The sequence below is a fragment of the Cyprinus carpio genome, chromosome A7 (genome assembly GCF_018340385.1).
Source record: "Cyprinus carpio isolate SPL01 chromosome A7, ASM1834038v1, whole genome shotgun sequence".
Lineage (NCBI taxonomy): Eukaryota > Metazoa > Chordata > Actinopteri > Cypriniformes > Cyprinidae > Cyprinus > Cyprinus carpio.
This window is the reverse complement of record NC_056578.1, coordinates 24,841,991-24,858,160: the sequence shown is the minus strand read 5'-3', so window position 1 is coordinate 24,858,160 and position 16,170 is coordinate 24,841,991. Positions and strand designations below refer to the sequence as shown.

Genomic DNA, 16,170 nt, shown 5'->3' with positions numbered 1-16,170 from the left:
CGATAGATGATTGACAGTGCCGTCTCGCCTTAGACCTGCCCTGAGTGAGCTGTCACAGACCACCATTGTTTTACCACCAGAGCAGATGTAGACCAGAATGGCTCCATAGCGATCAAGGTGTTCTGTTGTTGGATGTAATAATGAACATAGCAGTCGTCATTTACTCCCGACATCTGAGCGGCTGAAGACATAGTGGATTACTTTTGTTTGTGAAGGGAATGCGCCCCCGATCTACCTAAATGTGTTTGTTCACTCGAATCATTCGTGATCCAGCTTCACTTACAGCAGAAGTGAGTATAAGGGTTTTTTTTTTTTTTTATTGAATCTTTGCAGTCGCTGTTCCTAACAACGTGCTAGTTAGCTAGTTTCACGGTTAAATGCGGCTAAAGAAAACAGTATCTCAGAGGATGGTTCGTCACCCCACAGAAGATAGGGGCGGGGTCAACAGAGCTCATTAGCATTTAAAGCAACATGCAAAAATGGGTTGATTTCTGCAGAGCTGATTTTGACAGGGTAAAAAATGTGTTTTGAGAAATGTAAACCAAAGTATGTTACAGACTTTTTATTAAGACCCTAAAGAATCATATCAACTTGTGGAAAATGGGCATCCGATGACCACTTTAAATGATGACCAAAATACAATTTAATCCATTGCTAGAAAAGGCCTGTTTTTCCCATGTTCAGTGCTTAGACAGCTTTTGACAAAATGAATCACTACAAATGTCGTTATCTGCTAAGAATTAAGTGACTACAAGTGTACTCTTTTGTTTGATTTAGGGAAGAGATGACCGGGGACATTAATGACTCCATTGACTTTGTACTGCTGAATTTTGCGGAGATGAATAAATTGTGGGTGCGAATGCAGCATCAAGGACACAGTAGGGACCGAGAAAAGAGAGAGAAGGAGAGGCAAGAGCTGCGTATCCTTGTAGGGACCAATCTGGTCCGACTGAGCCAGCTGGAAGGCGTCAATGTGGAAAAGTACAAACAGGTGCGTTTCAGTGCTTCAATGTAGATAAATGATCTTTCTTCAAAGTCCATAAAGCTCTGTTAAAGGTTTAAAAGGGTGCATTGAAGTTAGATTTGACCTTGATTACCTGTTTATTTGTGGGAACCTCAAGTTAGCACTTAGCATAAATCACTGGGTAAAAGAGCCATTGATGAAACGACAACTGCGTAAGAGGTTACGGCATCTTTTGATAGTCCTTTGAAAGCTTTTTGTTTAAACACTCCATGTTCACAATCATGAATTAACAATGTGACAGGCTCAATATGTTTTCATTTGACTTTTAAATTCAAGCACCCATACATATGCATAACAGTGTGCCTGCGGGACAGCTTGTCTGATGTACTTTTAAGTTCTTTTTTTTTTTTTCACCAGAGGTAAATGATAATTTTAGCTTGATATTACCAAATCAAAATTCTGTGATTCATTCCTCCAGCAAATAGACTCATGAAGCTTGGTCAGGTTACTTTTAAATGCGCACTTATTTTTAGAACCACAAGTGTCACGATTGGGAAAATATCGCTGAATAAAAAGTTAATACATTAAAATTTTATTAAGTTATCCATATTATATTTGAATAGTTTGTAAAACAGACAGCCATTCTCATTTTGAGACATTTGTGGAAATATTTTTTTTTTTTGTAATTTTTTTTTATTTGATCAAATATGATAGTAAATGCATTTAAAATATTACAAAAGTGTTCTGTTACAAAACGAATGCTGTTCTTTTGAACATTCTATTCATAAAAGAATCTTGAAAAAATCTATCATGGTTTCCACAAAAATATTAAGTGGTTTAATTGTTAACATTAATACACCAAATCAGTATGTTAGAATGATTTCTGAAGGATCGTGTGATACTGAAGACTAGAGCAGTGGCTGTTGAAAATTCAGCTTTGCCGTCACAGGAATAAATCACGTTTAAAAAAAGAAATATTAAAATAAAGTTATTTTAAATCATAATAATATATCACACTATTACTGTTGTAATAATTTTATCATAAATGCAGCCTTGGTGAGCATAACAGACTTAAACGCATAAAAGACTTATACAGACCCTAAACGCTTCTTCTATTTTTCCATCGGCTACTGTTAGACCCTTCACTTCATTTTTTTTATTTTTTTTGGCCAGTTCACTCCATCTCTCATTTGCAGTACACTCAAAATTCTACTGCCAGACTATTAACTTCCACAAAAAATCTGCTCACATCACTCCTATTCTGTTTAAGCTACACTGGTTGCCTGTGTCTTTCCATGTGAAATACAAAATTCTTCTGCTCACCTTTAAGGCACTCTATAATCTTGCTCCCTCCTTTTTTTTCTGACCTACTCTCTCCCTATATTCCTTCTTCGAGTTCAGAACTTCTCTGTGTGCCTAGGTTCAGCTTATCATCAATGGACGGCAGGTCTTTTTCTGTCATGGCACCCAAACTCTGGAACTCGCTCCCCTTGGCACTCAGAACAATTAACTTTTTTAGCAATGTTAAATTAAAGCTTAAAACATTCTTGTTTAATCAACACTAACACCAAATAACATTGTGTATTTGTCCCATGTGTATGATTATTATGATTACTACTCAATTTGTCTCATATGCAACTGCATTATCTGTGACTGGATAGGGCAAATGTCCAATGCCCACTTCATTGTTACTTTGTAATCAGTATTTGGTGTACCTTGTAAAGCGTCCTTGAGCCTGGGAAAGGCGCTATATGAATTAAACATATTATTATTTATTATTAGTATACACCACATCAAGAACTGTTTTTAATGTATATTGGTTTTAAAGCAGCATATACTGTGGGCAGAAATTTGTAGAATTGTGCTGTGATTTGCAGATATCTTGTTTGCAAAGTACTAACGAGACATGCGGTAAATATATGTCGTCTCCCCACAGGTCGTGTTGTCTGGGGTCTTGGAGCAGGTGGTGAACTGTAGAGACTCTCTAGCACAGGAATACCTCATGGAGTGCATCATACAGGTACAGAAATACCCCAACTTCACTCATCATCCTGTTGTACCTGACTTTAGGAGACTTGCTCCCCATTTTCCCCAATTATTTGAAATAGTCGCCGTGTGCATGTTATAGCTAATTCCCTCACAATTTTGTCTGCACTTTCTTTCTCTGCAGGTCTTTCCGGATGAGTTCCACCTGCAGACGCTGAACCTGTTCCTTCGCTCCTGTGCTGATTTGCACCAAAATGTGAATGTCAAGAACATCATCATTGCCCTTATTGACAGGTAGCTTGTTGTTCCAATTATTCACTGTTCAGCTCGGAGAGAGATCTGTTATTTACATACTGTGTCTTTCTTTCAAATAAATGCCACTTGGTTATATAACACGAAGAAATGTTATTTACAATCTTTATTTTACAGTGCTTGTTACACATTTCATGTACTTACTATAGACTTACTAAAGACCTAAATTATACATTATTGCATGCAATTAACACTAAAACAAACCCCCATCCTTACCCTAACCGTAAGTACATGTAGTTAATTAATATTACTCAGTACATAAATGTATTATTACTGTGTAACAAGGGCATTTTAAAATAAAGTGAAACTGAAGAAATTCATAAATTTTAGTGGAACTTAACCTTTCAGGGCTGTATATTGAGTCTTATTCGATTGTGGTCTCTTCCCACAGATTGGCCTTGTTTGCTCACAGAGAAGATGGACCTGGAATCCCTGCTGACATCAAGCTATTTGATATTTTCTCACAGCAAGTGGCAACAGTCATACAGGTATAATATCACGTGGTGTCTTTATTGAAATATTAGTGAAAATCACTAACTCCGATTTTTAATGTTGCCATCTTTATTTTTTCTTTCTTGTCAGTCTCGTCAGGATATGCCATCTGAAGACATTGTTTCGCTCCAAGTGTCCCTCATTAATCTGGCTATGAAGTGCTATCCTGAGCGTGTGGACTATGTGGATAAAGTGTTGGGAAGTACTGTGGAGATTTTCAACAAACTCAACCTGGAGCAGTGAGTATTAGTTACAATGTTTTTCTCACACCATTCGGCAGATCAGAACATGGTCAAAGCAACACCCACACTCTTTAGCACTCTAAATGTGTTGCTGAAAGATCCTTAGGCTTTTACTTGCTGGAGGATTTGAGTGCTTAATTTCAGATCATGCCTATAATAACTACGTAACCTTTTAAACTAGTATGCTGATCCTAATCTATGAGTTGTTGCACCCCATTAATAGTCACTGTGTAGGTGCTTATAAATGAATGAATAAATTCAAAGAAAACTAGACCATCTGAAGGTATTGGAATGTAATGTCTGGTTAAAAGTTAAAAATTTTGTTTAGATGACTTTTTAACCAGACCCACTCTTTTTCTGGTCTAATATTTATAATTATAGTTTGTGTGGAAACATATGTATACACAGTTTAATAAATGCTAATATAAAAATAATAATACTGTATTTATTCTAATATAAATCTGTTATATTCCAATGGATTTTGTAGCCTAAATAGTTATTCACCCATTTTCTCTTGAGCATCCAGTTGAACCTTGTTGGTCTGTGTTAGTGATCTTTCTGAGATGACGTGCTGCTTTGACGCTGGCAGTGTAGACACACTCAAGCTTTTGCGGTGTGCCCACGTTTCATGTCGACAGGGTGCAAGTCAGTGGGAGACTGACAAAACAGCGTACCTAAGGCATAACAGAAAGTTTTGACAAAGTTTGAATAGGGTCTGTGCATTGTGCTTCAGGCAGAAATCTTGCAGTATGATTTTAGTGTTCCTCAAACCAGATTTGTTAAGAAATATTAATAGAATACAATAACACATGTTGTTACAGTAAGCACTTCATTTTTTGATCAAAGAAGAGCATACAGATACTACATTTAAATGTCTCTATAAAAGTTGGCTCCTGTATTGTCTTTGTTTGCATTTTCATCTTTTTCTAATGTGTTAAAAATAAATGTGATTGTTTCTTTGCTGACGTCTAAAATCCTACCAGACACCTAGCAATTTTGAGGGTGGATGGGATGCCACATAGACATGATGACTCACTGTTTGCAATCACATTGAGTGACTGATCATAGCACAGGCCAGTCATGCTAACGGCTGATATTTGTGACTAGCTGCCACTTCAGCACACATTATGGTAATGATTTTTGGTGTCATACCTCAAATCTTACTATTTAAGATGATTGGAAGATCTGTAAATGCTGGATTTGTTTTTATGTATGAATTGTTTCACTGCCTTCAACATCTTGGTGTAAATTTGGCACATAGCTATACAAACCACATGTCTTTTAAAATACATAGGGCCACAGAAGTAAGGTCACTCATTACAACATCAGTATACCTGTTTTGTTTGTGACTGTTTGATTTTGATTTTGCAGCATTGCCACCAGCAGTGCAGTGTCTAAGGAGTTGACCAGGCTGCTAAAGATTCCCGTGGACACGTACAATAACATCCTCACCGTACTCCAGCTCAAGCATTTTCCACCACTGTTTGAGTACTTCGATTATGAGTCACGCAAAAGTATGAGCTGCTACGTGCTGAGCAACATTCTGGACTACAACACCACCATAGTGACCCAAGATCAGGTTTATATCATATACAGTACTGAATGGTCAGGCTGATGATGTTTTTGCATGTCTCCAGTGAAATCCCAGTACAGTGGAAAGTTTGAGAGTCTTGTATCTCTTGGTACAGTAAATTACATTGAATGTAATTGCCATACAAAGGTTTGGGGACCGTAACATTGTTTTGTGTATGTTATTAATGTTGAAAACAAGTGTGCTGCTTAAAATTTTTATGGAAACTGTGATGCATGTTTTTTACAATTCATTAATGAATGAAAATTTCTAAAGAACAGCATTTATTTAAACTAGAAATCTTTGTAAGATTGCTAGTGTCTTTACTGTCACTTTTGATAAATTTAATGCACCCTTGCTAAGTAAGGGGTTGTTCACATATCCCATCTTTTGCGTCCTCAAGTTCGTCATTCAAATGTAGACGTGAGGCACGCGTGCAAATAGAGAGCGGCATGGTCGCGATGCGCTCGTTTTTTCCAGGTGTGTCTACGCCGTAACGAGATAAGAACATCTCAACTTATCAGAATGCTGCTAGCACACCTCAAGTCACGTGACAAGAACCAACCAATTACCTTCACCCTTTCCGTAACAACATTAAAAGCTCATCCAGGATGGAGGCACAGCTGATCATAGCTGTACAGGGAAAGCCATGTTTAAATACATTTAGGATTAATCTAGTAGGAGAGCTACTGCAAGCGATTTTCAGTGCTGGAAATCCATTTATTCTTCACTGAAACTTCTGCACCGTCTTGGAGAGTGCAGGTCATGGTTGCTTAGCAACGGCAGACGCCACACACTTTGGAAAAAAGGAGAAAGCATCGCGGCTAGCGTTTTCCACGCATTTTAGGCACAACATGTGAACGACCCCTGAAAATGTTAATTTCTTAGAAAAAAATCTTGCTGACCCCAAACCTTTGAATGGTACTGCACATTGATATCCTCATCAAAGTCCGCTCTCTTCAGGTCCTTCCACAACATTTATACTGAGTTAATGCAGTGTTTAGTTTTTGCCAAATATTAATCTCTTTTATCCATAATGCATTCTTCCAATAGCCTCTGGCTCATCCACATGTTCCTTTGTCAAATATTAGGCATTCCTCTTGAATTTCAATAGAGCACCACATTCTTGTTCAGAGTAACCTTACTATAGCGAGAGTGGCCTCTAGATCATTGGGCTACGTTTACACTAGTGCATTTTCATTTTAAAGTGCATAACTTTTGCTACGGTTATGCCTGTAGTTTACACTACTCAGGGGTTTTCGACCCTCGAAAACAGAGACTTTTGAAAACGCTGCAGACCCTGTTTTAGTTTGAAAACTCCAGGGTTTTGTTTCAGTGTAAACCGATCAAAACTGAGACTTTTGAAAACGATGGTGTGGCTGCCCACATTCTGCTCTGTGTATCCTTGATGACAATGTAAACAATGACATCATGCCCATTGTTGTACCTGAATGAATGGTCATGTGACCTGCATTTTCGGTTGTGTAGTGTGGACGGAGATCGTTTCTAAAAACGCAGTGAAAACGCAAGTGTAGATGAGGATCATTTTCATTTTAAAACAAAAACGCACTAGTGTAAACGTAGCCTTAGATGATACCCAGTTGATAAGAGGGTTTTTAACCTCTGGAGTATTAAACATTTTGTTTTTTGGGTGGTTTTTGTTGGATAGAGTAACAGTGGTGATGAATTTTTATTCATTTGTACTCTCTTAGTACACTCAAATTTATTATATTATTTGATTATAATACATCTAATCATATTTACATAATCTCACCTGAATTCAGATGTCTTTACAGATTCTTTAAGTCACTTTTGGTGTATTTTAGGAGCACCTAATAGCATTCTTCTGTATACTTTTGCTCTGTCTTAACTATTTGCCTCCTGCTTTCCAGACATGATTTCATGGCTCTTTCCTTGCAGGTTGATGCGATCCTGAACCTAGTGTCGACGCTGATCCAGGACCAGCCAGATCAGCCTGCTGAGGATCCTGACCCAGAGGACTTTACAGATGAACAGAGCCTAGTGGGCCGCTTCATTCATCTGCTACATTCAGACGACCCTGACCAGCAGTATCTGGTACACGTTCTTTCCTCTCGTACCCTCTCCTTTCAACATATGACAGAGCAAAGCTTTGTTACACTTCACTCAGAGAAATCTATAAAATGCACTGCAGTTAAAGTGCTCTTTATTTGTGGGGGAAGTACAGCATGTTTCTTTGATCATTTCACAAGCACTGGATCCTAAGGAGAAATAATCCCCTTGTTGGAACATAAACAAATGACTGAAATGTCATGATTGTTTGACGTCAGCCAGAACTGCTCTAATTAACTCCTAGTGAACGTTTTATTCCTCATTCAATCAGCTGATGAGGTCATCATGCTGCATAATGAAATATTCAAATTGAGTCATCTCCTTTTTTTGTTTTTGTTTTTTGTGCCTCCCACAGATTTTAAACACTGCCAGGAAACACTTTGGTGCTGGGGGGAACCAGAGAATTCGACACACTCTTCCCCCGCTGGTGTTCGCTGCTTATCAACTGGCCTTCCGTTACAAAGAGAACTCCTCCTCAGTATGTCCCACTTTTAACCACAAATCATCCTACTCTTCCGTGTCATTACCTCAAAGTGATTTCTTCTCTCTACATTGCAACATTTAGAGGCAGCATGTTAAACGAAATGGACCATCATAAAAAAAGGATTTGAAGCGTTTGGGCAGCAACTCTGTTGGTGAACACGTGCGTTTGCAATAGCGCTCCAGTAGAGAAGGGGTTTTCAAACTTTTTATGCCCAGAACTCCCAAATACTATGATCCCCTTACTAAAAATATAACAGCAGCTATATATTCTCTTGAATAGAGATGCATTTGTACTGTGAGAACAATATTAACCATGACAAGCAGACAAGAAGGTTCTTATTCTTTTATATTGTTGTCGTACTAAAACAAATGATTAAATATTTAGTTTTTACAGATTTACTTTTTATTTAATTGAAGAGGGAATATACTTTGATTCAGTTGAATTAAATAAAATTTGTAAGGTCAAGATTTCTGACCAGAACAAAACTTTGAAATAAAAAATGTGGTAGCATTTATAAATTCAGTAATAGTCTTGCATTTTACATATATAGTGAACAGCCCTAAGAATTTTATTTATTTTTTTCTCACAATATTTCTTTGGATCTCCAAGCATACTTATTGGATTCCAATAACCCCTGCAATATTTAAAAAAAATAAAAAAAGTCCACTTCTAATTAGATGGAACTGTTTTTTTCAGTATGATACAGAATTAAACATTTAGTGTTTCAGTTTTCAGCTCATTTCTACATTTAGATTGGCAGCTCACTAGATTTTGTACCAAAGCTACTGTGTAATTACACACCGGTATAAAAGATAAGAAAAAAAAATCTGTGAAATTCTATAACTCGAATGCTGTAATCCATATGGTTGGTCGGTTAGCCAAGAGGTCAGCAGGCCATCTATTGTGTACAGGAACTATACAAATTATAACTGTCATTAAATTAACTCTAATTTACTGTAATTTATGGAAATAGTAAGAAGCATTCCTTCATAGAATTCTTAGAAAAGCCTTTAAAGGTTTTCATTTGGCATCCATAGTTTGGAAGTGAAAGTGCTCCTTTCCTTTCTCACGGAAGTACGCCTGCAGAAGCCTCATCTGTCTCGTACCTTCACACTTATGAAATGCACCCGCATTAGAATCGCAGTTTATAATAGAAGAGACTTTTTATATATATATATGTGTCAATCTTTCTCTTCCAGGATGATAAATGGGAAAAGAAATGTCAGAAGATTTTCTCATTCGCCCATCAGACCATCAGTGCTCTGATCAAAGCAGAGCTGGCAGAATTACCCCTGAGGCTCTTCCTCCAGGGGGCTCTGGCGGCTGGAGAGATTGGCTTTGAAAACCATGAAACTGTTGCCTACGAGTTCATGTCTCAGGTAGAGAAGCATTTTGATTAAATGCCTAATAGGTCACTATTAAGATGGGTAACATGTTTGGATTCTTTATCCTTGCCTCTCATTTTCATCACTATTCACAATGATACAGTAATAGCCTGAGAGCAAGACTTGATCAGAAAAATATTGGTTTGCATTCACTCACTCTCACACCCAACACCTTATTTCTAAAATGCCATTTAATTTTTTGCATGTGTGTGTCCCAAGGCGTTCTCACTGTATGAAGATGAGATAAGTGACTCCAAGGCTCAGCTGGCCGCCATTACGCTGATCATTGGCACGTTTGAGCGCACGCGGTGCTTTAGCGAAGAGAACCATGAGCCCCTGCGTACCCAGTGTGCACTGGCTGCCTCCAAACTGCTGAAGAAACCCGACCAGTGCCGTGCGGTCAGCATTTGTGCCCACCTTTTCTGGTCAGGACGCAACACTGAAAAGGATGGAGAAGAGGTTGGTATATGGTTTCTGCAGTTTAAAAGACCAATGAAATCTGGCTTTGAGAAAAATCTCATTTCTAGAATTAGTTGTTCCTTTGTGACTGTGAATTAGACTAACCTTGAGTTGTAATTGGATTGCAGGTTATGTAAGTCACATTGAATAGTCTTGAACAAAGTTATGGTCTCACCATGAATTGCCACATAATGCTCATGAGTAAAAAAAAAAAAATCAGTGGTGCTATGTTTATTCATTCATAACCCTGTTATATTTTGGTCAAACAGAATCTAAATGTCCAAATTTTGGTGAATGCATGTCATACGCATCTCATTTTCAATTTTCAAGTGGTTTTATTTGTGATCACAAAGTTATTGTGGGTGTTTTGGCAATGAAACATGCTATTTCAGATATGAAAATCAAAATGTCAGTGCAATCGAATATTCAGGTATTTGCTGTCATTTCGGAAGCTTTTCTTTTTTTCCGTTGTCAAGAAGCTGTAGGTGGAAAGATGTTCTTATGAGTCATTTGTATTGAGGTGAGAATTATGGGTAAATTGCTCTTAATGATAAATGAATCTGCCAGTGAAGCAGCAATGTGTGCAGGCTGTAGACAGTTTGTTCAGAATGTCGTTCTATCTGCTTGTGTGTCTTGACCTCTCATAGAGAAGTGTGAATGTTTCGCACTGCACTCAGCTTTTTAAGCTCACTCCCAAAATGCAGGTGTATCTCATGAAAATTAAGGTTTTCAGTTCAGTTACAGAAGATTGTTACTTGTGTTAAACTGCTGCAGTGTTTAGTTGTTTCTCAAGATTTAGATTTTATTTGTGTGTAGTTGTAAATAAAACACATCTGCAGCAGTTGTAACTCATTACATGATATTAATTTATCCCATACTACTAGTTACTAGTTGTTACTAGTATCCCTAGCAGTAGGGGGGTATTTTGCACTCATAGCACATGCATCCATTACATATAATAGACATTCTTAGATTCAGTTGTCATTTTTTGTGTGTTGATACGTGGCCAGCACCTGGCAAGCGCCATGTGTTCATTTTTATACTTAGTATTTATCCTTCCTTTAAGAGTGCTGCAGGATGTCATGGTTTGTTTTATCACTCTATAAAGAGCTGCTTCCTCGGATATTTAATTTTTCCAGGCCTACTCATTTTATTTAGACTGTACTGCACACGTGCTGATACATACGGTCACTTTGCGAGGTTTGTGGCATTAATTTCCATTACATATTCAAAGACTTGTTTAAAATCCATAATTGCGAAATGCAGGCAGTATATGAAAGCTTTGCCTTTTAATGATTAGACAGAGCTTTTAACCAAAAACAGTAAGCTAATAAAGAGGGAAAATTCTGTGCTTAGCCACTGAGTTCTCAGCACTGTCAAAATAAAAATTATGATTCTGACATTTATTGGCCAATAATACTGTATATCGACATATATATCAGCATGGCCAAGATCATGAGGGTGTGACCTGATCTATGTAAAATAAAACAGCCTCTTTAACAGTCTTTATTTTGCGCTGGTGTACAAAATTTGAATGCTGTTTCTCAAAAGTCGTGTTTATCTCTGTGCAGATTGATATCTTTTTTTATTAGCAATTAATGACTATGTTTTTTGTTAAAGGGACAACACTCTGAGTGTAATAAATGCAGCATGAAGTATATTTTATTTAGTAAAATATCTACTGTAAATATATTTTATGACCGCATGACGTGAGCAGATTGTCAAATGTGTATGTATTCAGCATGTGTCATTTCTTTGCTCTAGAGTGCATAGTGCATTGTAAGTGACCTTCTCATTTGCAGTGATCAATAAGAATACATCAGCTCCCCTTGAAATGGCACTAAATACAGGGGACCTGATTTGGCAATTTCATTTATTTTCTTTTATTAAGGATCGATAGACAATGTTGTTGTGACTCATGAATGCATTTGGAGGAACAGGATCATGCTGTTTTCCTTCTCTCGGCTCCACAGCATGTTCCTGGGAGGTATGTGTTGCCCCTAACAACAGAGTTTCCCCAATCCAGTTCATAACCCCATACGCTGAAACGTGGAGCTGACTTAAGTGGCTTTTGCCAAGATAAAATGGAATAATTTGAGGCTGTCATAACTGAAATCAGGGTTGATTTTTCTCTGTTGTCAGATCCGTGATGGGCGGAGGGTGATGGAATGCTTGAAGAAGGCTCTGAAGATCGCTAACCAGTGCATGGACCCGTCCTTGCAAGTTCAGCTCTTCATCGAGATCCTCAACAGATACATCTGCTTCTATGAGCGAGAGAATGATGCGGTATGACCACAGATGCTCTTTCACTCTTGATCGTTCACCTCTCATTCTTCTCCACTCTATTATATCTCTTATTACTCACTCTCCTTTAACCTGTTGTCTTGCTGTGTCTCTCCTCTGATCTCTCGTCTCTCACTCATTCTCACTTTCCCTCTCCGTGCTCCACATTTTTGTCTGGTGCAAGCAGCGCTAGATTATACCTTACTTGCACTTATCTGAGAGGAAGCATCTGTATCCATGTTCAATTTGGGGGAGATTGAGTCAGGAATTGCTGGAGCACATCGGGGGCACAGGGCAGCTAGGACTAAGAGGAAGCACAGACAAACATGCACGCAGTCAATGTCAAGTTGTGCCCATCAGTTGTTGGACTTATTATTGAGGTCGCTCTTGACATCTGAGCTTCATCCAAGAATAAGGGCCTCTTTAAATGTGGATATAAAGGGCCATATGAAATCAGTTAAATTTTTTCCTAAATTCCTACATACATTTTTTCTTAAAGTAGCCTTATGAAATCTTGTTTCCCTCAGAAATTCTGTTGTGTATTTCGATTTTTCTGGTTATCAAATGAAGGCATAAAACATTAATTTAATTTATCTTTTCATTACTGAAAATTAAGCAAACATTGTTTTACTATTAAAATTCAAACCTGGAAGAAATGTTGTGGGATTATTCCTTAAAGGGGTCCTATTATGCTCTTTTTCAAGGTCTTGATTTTGTTTTGGGGGTGTACTAGAACAGGCTCTCAGGTTGTTCGAAAAACACATTATTTTTTCACATATTTTACATTATTACAATATCTCTGGCATGAACGGCTGGAATAGTTCCTGTATCAAATAAAGGCCCGCCTTCTGAAATACAAAATGTGCTGTGATTGGTTAGCTGGGCCAGTCTGTGTTGTGATTTTGAATTGGACTTTGAGCTTTGTAACTTTGCAGATCTTTTTTTATGCTCAAAGAGCAACATTACAGACTAACTAAAGTTTAAAAAGTGAAAAAGCATAATAGGATCCCTTTAAAAAATAATGTTTGTTTAATTTTACTAGAGTAGGCTATGTACATTCTACTAAAAAAAAGAGTAATAGACACAATGTCTTCAAATAAAACCAGACTTTTATTTTGACGGGTTGCCGTGAATACCTTTACAGTTCTGTGTATGTGATATGACGCTAGTTTTACTCAAACACTCTCAGAGCAGTTCTAGAGATGTTGTTTATGTGTTTGCGTCATCATTTAGTGAGAGGGCAGACGCTAAAGTCTCCTCGATCGTCACGACCGCTTCAGTATGTGTGCAGTAAATGAAACCGAGCACCTGCGCCATTCTTTAACAGAGACATGCAGGATTCATATTTTAAATCGACTTTTGCGGCATAATATTTACAGTTACTACTCCATATCATGATTTGTTTTAAGTGTAATGAACTACTTTTGATTAATTCATTCAAAATTTGACATATTCCATGAAATTCCGCATTAAACGGTGAATTCCGTGTTTATGACTGGATTCTGCGTAGTCAAAACCAAAATTTATTTTCTTTGATTGTATACAATAAAGTGACAGAAATCAAATGCATTAATCAAATCAAATTGCCTCAAATCAATAGTTTTTGACACCAAAGTTATTTTTGTGTTAATGTAACACTGGTGTCTCTTGAGTGTGTGATTGTGTGGGTGTGTGAATTTACCTGAGATGCTCGTCGTCTCGTGTCTGAATAAATAGCTCCGTGTGTTTTCAGTGCCTGGCACAGTTTTTGCACCATGTCTGCACTGCAAGTGAGATCGCTCACATTTATAGAAACAAGATAAGCACAGCTATTATAATCAACAGAACTGTCTATACTGCAACTTTTCTGTTTCTTCTTTTCCTGTGGAATTTTGTTTACGTCCTTCATTTTTCTGTCAGAGTTTGGAGTCAGTAATTTTTTATGTTTTTGAAAGAAGTCTCTTATGCTCACAAATGCTGCGTTTCATCCAAAAATACAGTAATACTGTGAAATAATACAATTTCAAATAACTCTTTTCAATTTGAATGTATTTTAAAATGTAATTTATTCCTGTAATGGCAAATCTGAACTTCAGTGTCACAAATCATTCTAATATGCTGATTTGGTGTTCAAGAAACATTCATTATTATTATCAAGCTTGAAAACAGTTGTGCTGCTATATATTTTTGTGGAAACCATGATGCATTTTTTTAAGGATTCTTTGATAAATATAAAGTTCAAAAGAACTGCATTTATTTGAAATGGATCTTACTGATCCCAAATCTTTGAGCAGTCATGCATCGTTAAAGTCTCATTGTCATTTTGATTCCAGCATCATTGAAAATAATAACATGAGTGAGTTAGTAACTCCTCTTAACTTCATTAGAACTGAGTCCTAAGTGTCATTTGTTTGTGAATCGGTCTACACTGGTCTCGCTGTATGTTTTTAATTCAATATAAATAGAACCAGCTCATAAGACTAATTTGTTCAAGAATATGACCACAGTGTTTGCTTTTTTATATACTGTATTTTTTTTTTTCTTTCAGCCCATGAGGACAACTTAATAGAAAGACATTTCTTGCCATTTTTTTTATGGTGCACTACACAATAACCAGTTTGGTACTGATATATCTTTCCTAGCTAAATCTCCGTTTTAGAAATATAGGTGCAAACGTGATTATTATTGTCAGTAAACATAATCTAATCACAGGTATTTAAGATTTCACTCTTTGCTACTAAGAAAAACTCTTCAACACTGTCTTTGTTCATTGCTTTCTTTCTCTCTCACTTTAAATTGCATAAATCCAGATCAGTCTGGATTACTCAACCTTTGCATGTTTGCTTTGCAGGTGACAGTCCAAGTTCTGAATCAGCTGATCCAGAAGATCCGTGAGGATCTCCCGAACCTGGAGGCCAGCGAGGAGACGGAGCAGATTAACAAACACTTCCACAACACACTGGAGCACCTGCGTCTGCAGAGAGAGTCGCCCGAGTCTGAGGGACCTGCTTACGAGGGGTTGGTGCTGTAGGAGCCTCACGCATTTACATTTATATTTGTGTACACACGCATAGAGAGATATATGTATATGATCACATGTGCACACCAGGGTATTCCAGCCAGGGGAAAAACGAAGCCAAACCCATCTGCCTCTCTACCCATTCCTCTTACTGCTCATACTTTCTGTCTGTTGTTTATGTCCTCTGCCTGTTTTACTCTCCTCTTTCTTTTTCTCATTTCGTGAGGCGTTTCCTGGTGAAGTCCTTAGAAAACCATGTATACACTGCACTCCTGCTCTGCGCTTCCTTCAGACTACCATTCCCTCTTGATACTATTGTTGCCATACAAATGAGCAAGAATAAAACTATATATATGTATGAGAGGGAGAGAGAGAGATTAGAGAGAGAAAAAAAACAAGTTTTAGTGTGGCTACACCACTTTCTAGCCCCTCCAGCCAGCCATGCATTGTTAAAGTCTTTATTTTGAGGACCTACACTTGATTCTACTTTGTTTTTTCAGCATTAATATTTTAAACACCATGCTGAATTAAAGACATTTGTGTAACTAATGAACAGTCTTGTTTCTCACCTTTTTACTTTACGGCAGACACTTTGGTGGAGTGAGACGTTTTGTTGACTAATATGTGGAATGGGTGAACGTGTATAGACTCTGTTTATGAATGAGTAGCTGTGGCTGTGAATTGAAACAATGTCAGAAGCCTTCTCTTGCAGCTTGTTTCCTTTTTTTGAATTATGATTCCCCCTCCCTCTTATACTGTATGTATAATCTAATTGTAAATCAGTTACAACAAAATATCATTGATTTCATGGCATTTGCACAAATAAAAGAAAAAGAAAAAGATATTAACCCCACATGCCTGTTGAAGTGTGATTTTAATATTATTAAAGTCGTTATGAAAACAA

The 16,170-nt window shown here is 37.4% G+C and overlaps 1 protein-coding gene across 2 annotated transcripts in view; it reads left to right on the top strand.

Annotated features, from left to right (window-relative positions):
• LOC109056304 (vacuolar protein sorting-associated protein 35-like) overlaps positions 1-16,170 on the top strand; it is a 24,290-nt gene extending 8,120 nt beyond the window's left edge. For both annotated transcript variants that reach the window (XM_019073512.2, XM_042760577.1), the window contains exons 7-18: positions 778-991; positions 2,901-2,984; positions 3,135-3,244; positions 3,654-3,750; positions 3,845-3,993; positions 5,368-5,575; positions 7,487-7,642; positions 8,013-8,135; positions 9,341-9,520; positions 9,746-9,985; positions 12,128-12,271; positions 15,099-16,170. In XM_019073512.2, coding sequence (XP_018929057.2) covers positions 778-991; positions 2,901-2,984; positions 3,135-3,244; positions 3,654-3,750; positions 3,845-3,993; positions 5,368-5,575; positions 7,487-7,642; positions 8,013-8,135; positions 9,341-9,520; positions 9,746-9,985; positions 12,128-12,271; positions 15,099-15,278 — 1,885 coding nt within the window. In that variant the 3' untranslated portion in view covers positions 15,279-16,170. The remainder of the gene's footprint in view (positions 1-777; positions 992-2,900; positions 2,985-3,134; positions 3,245-3,653; positions 3,751-3,844; positions 3,994-5,367; positions 5,576-7,486; positions 7,643-8,012; positions 8,136-9,340; positions 9,521-9,745; positions 9,986-12,127; positions 12,272-15,098) is intronic.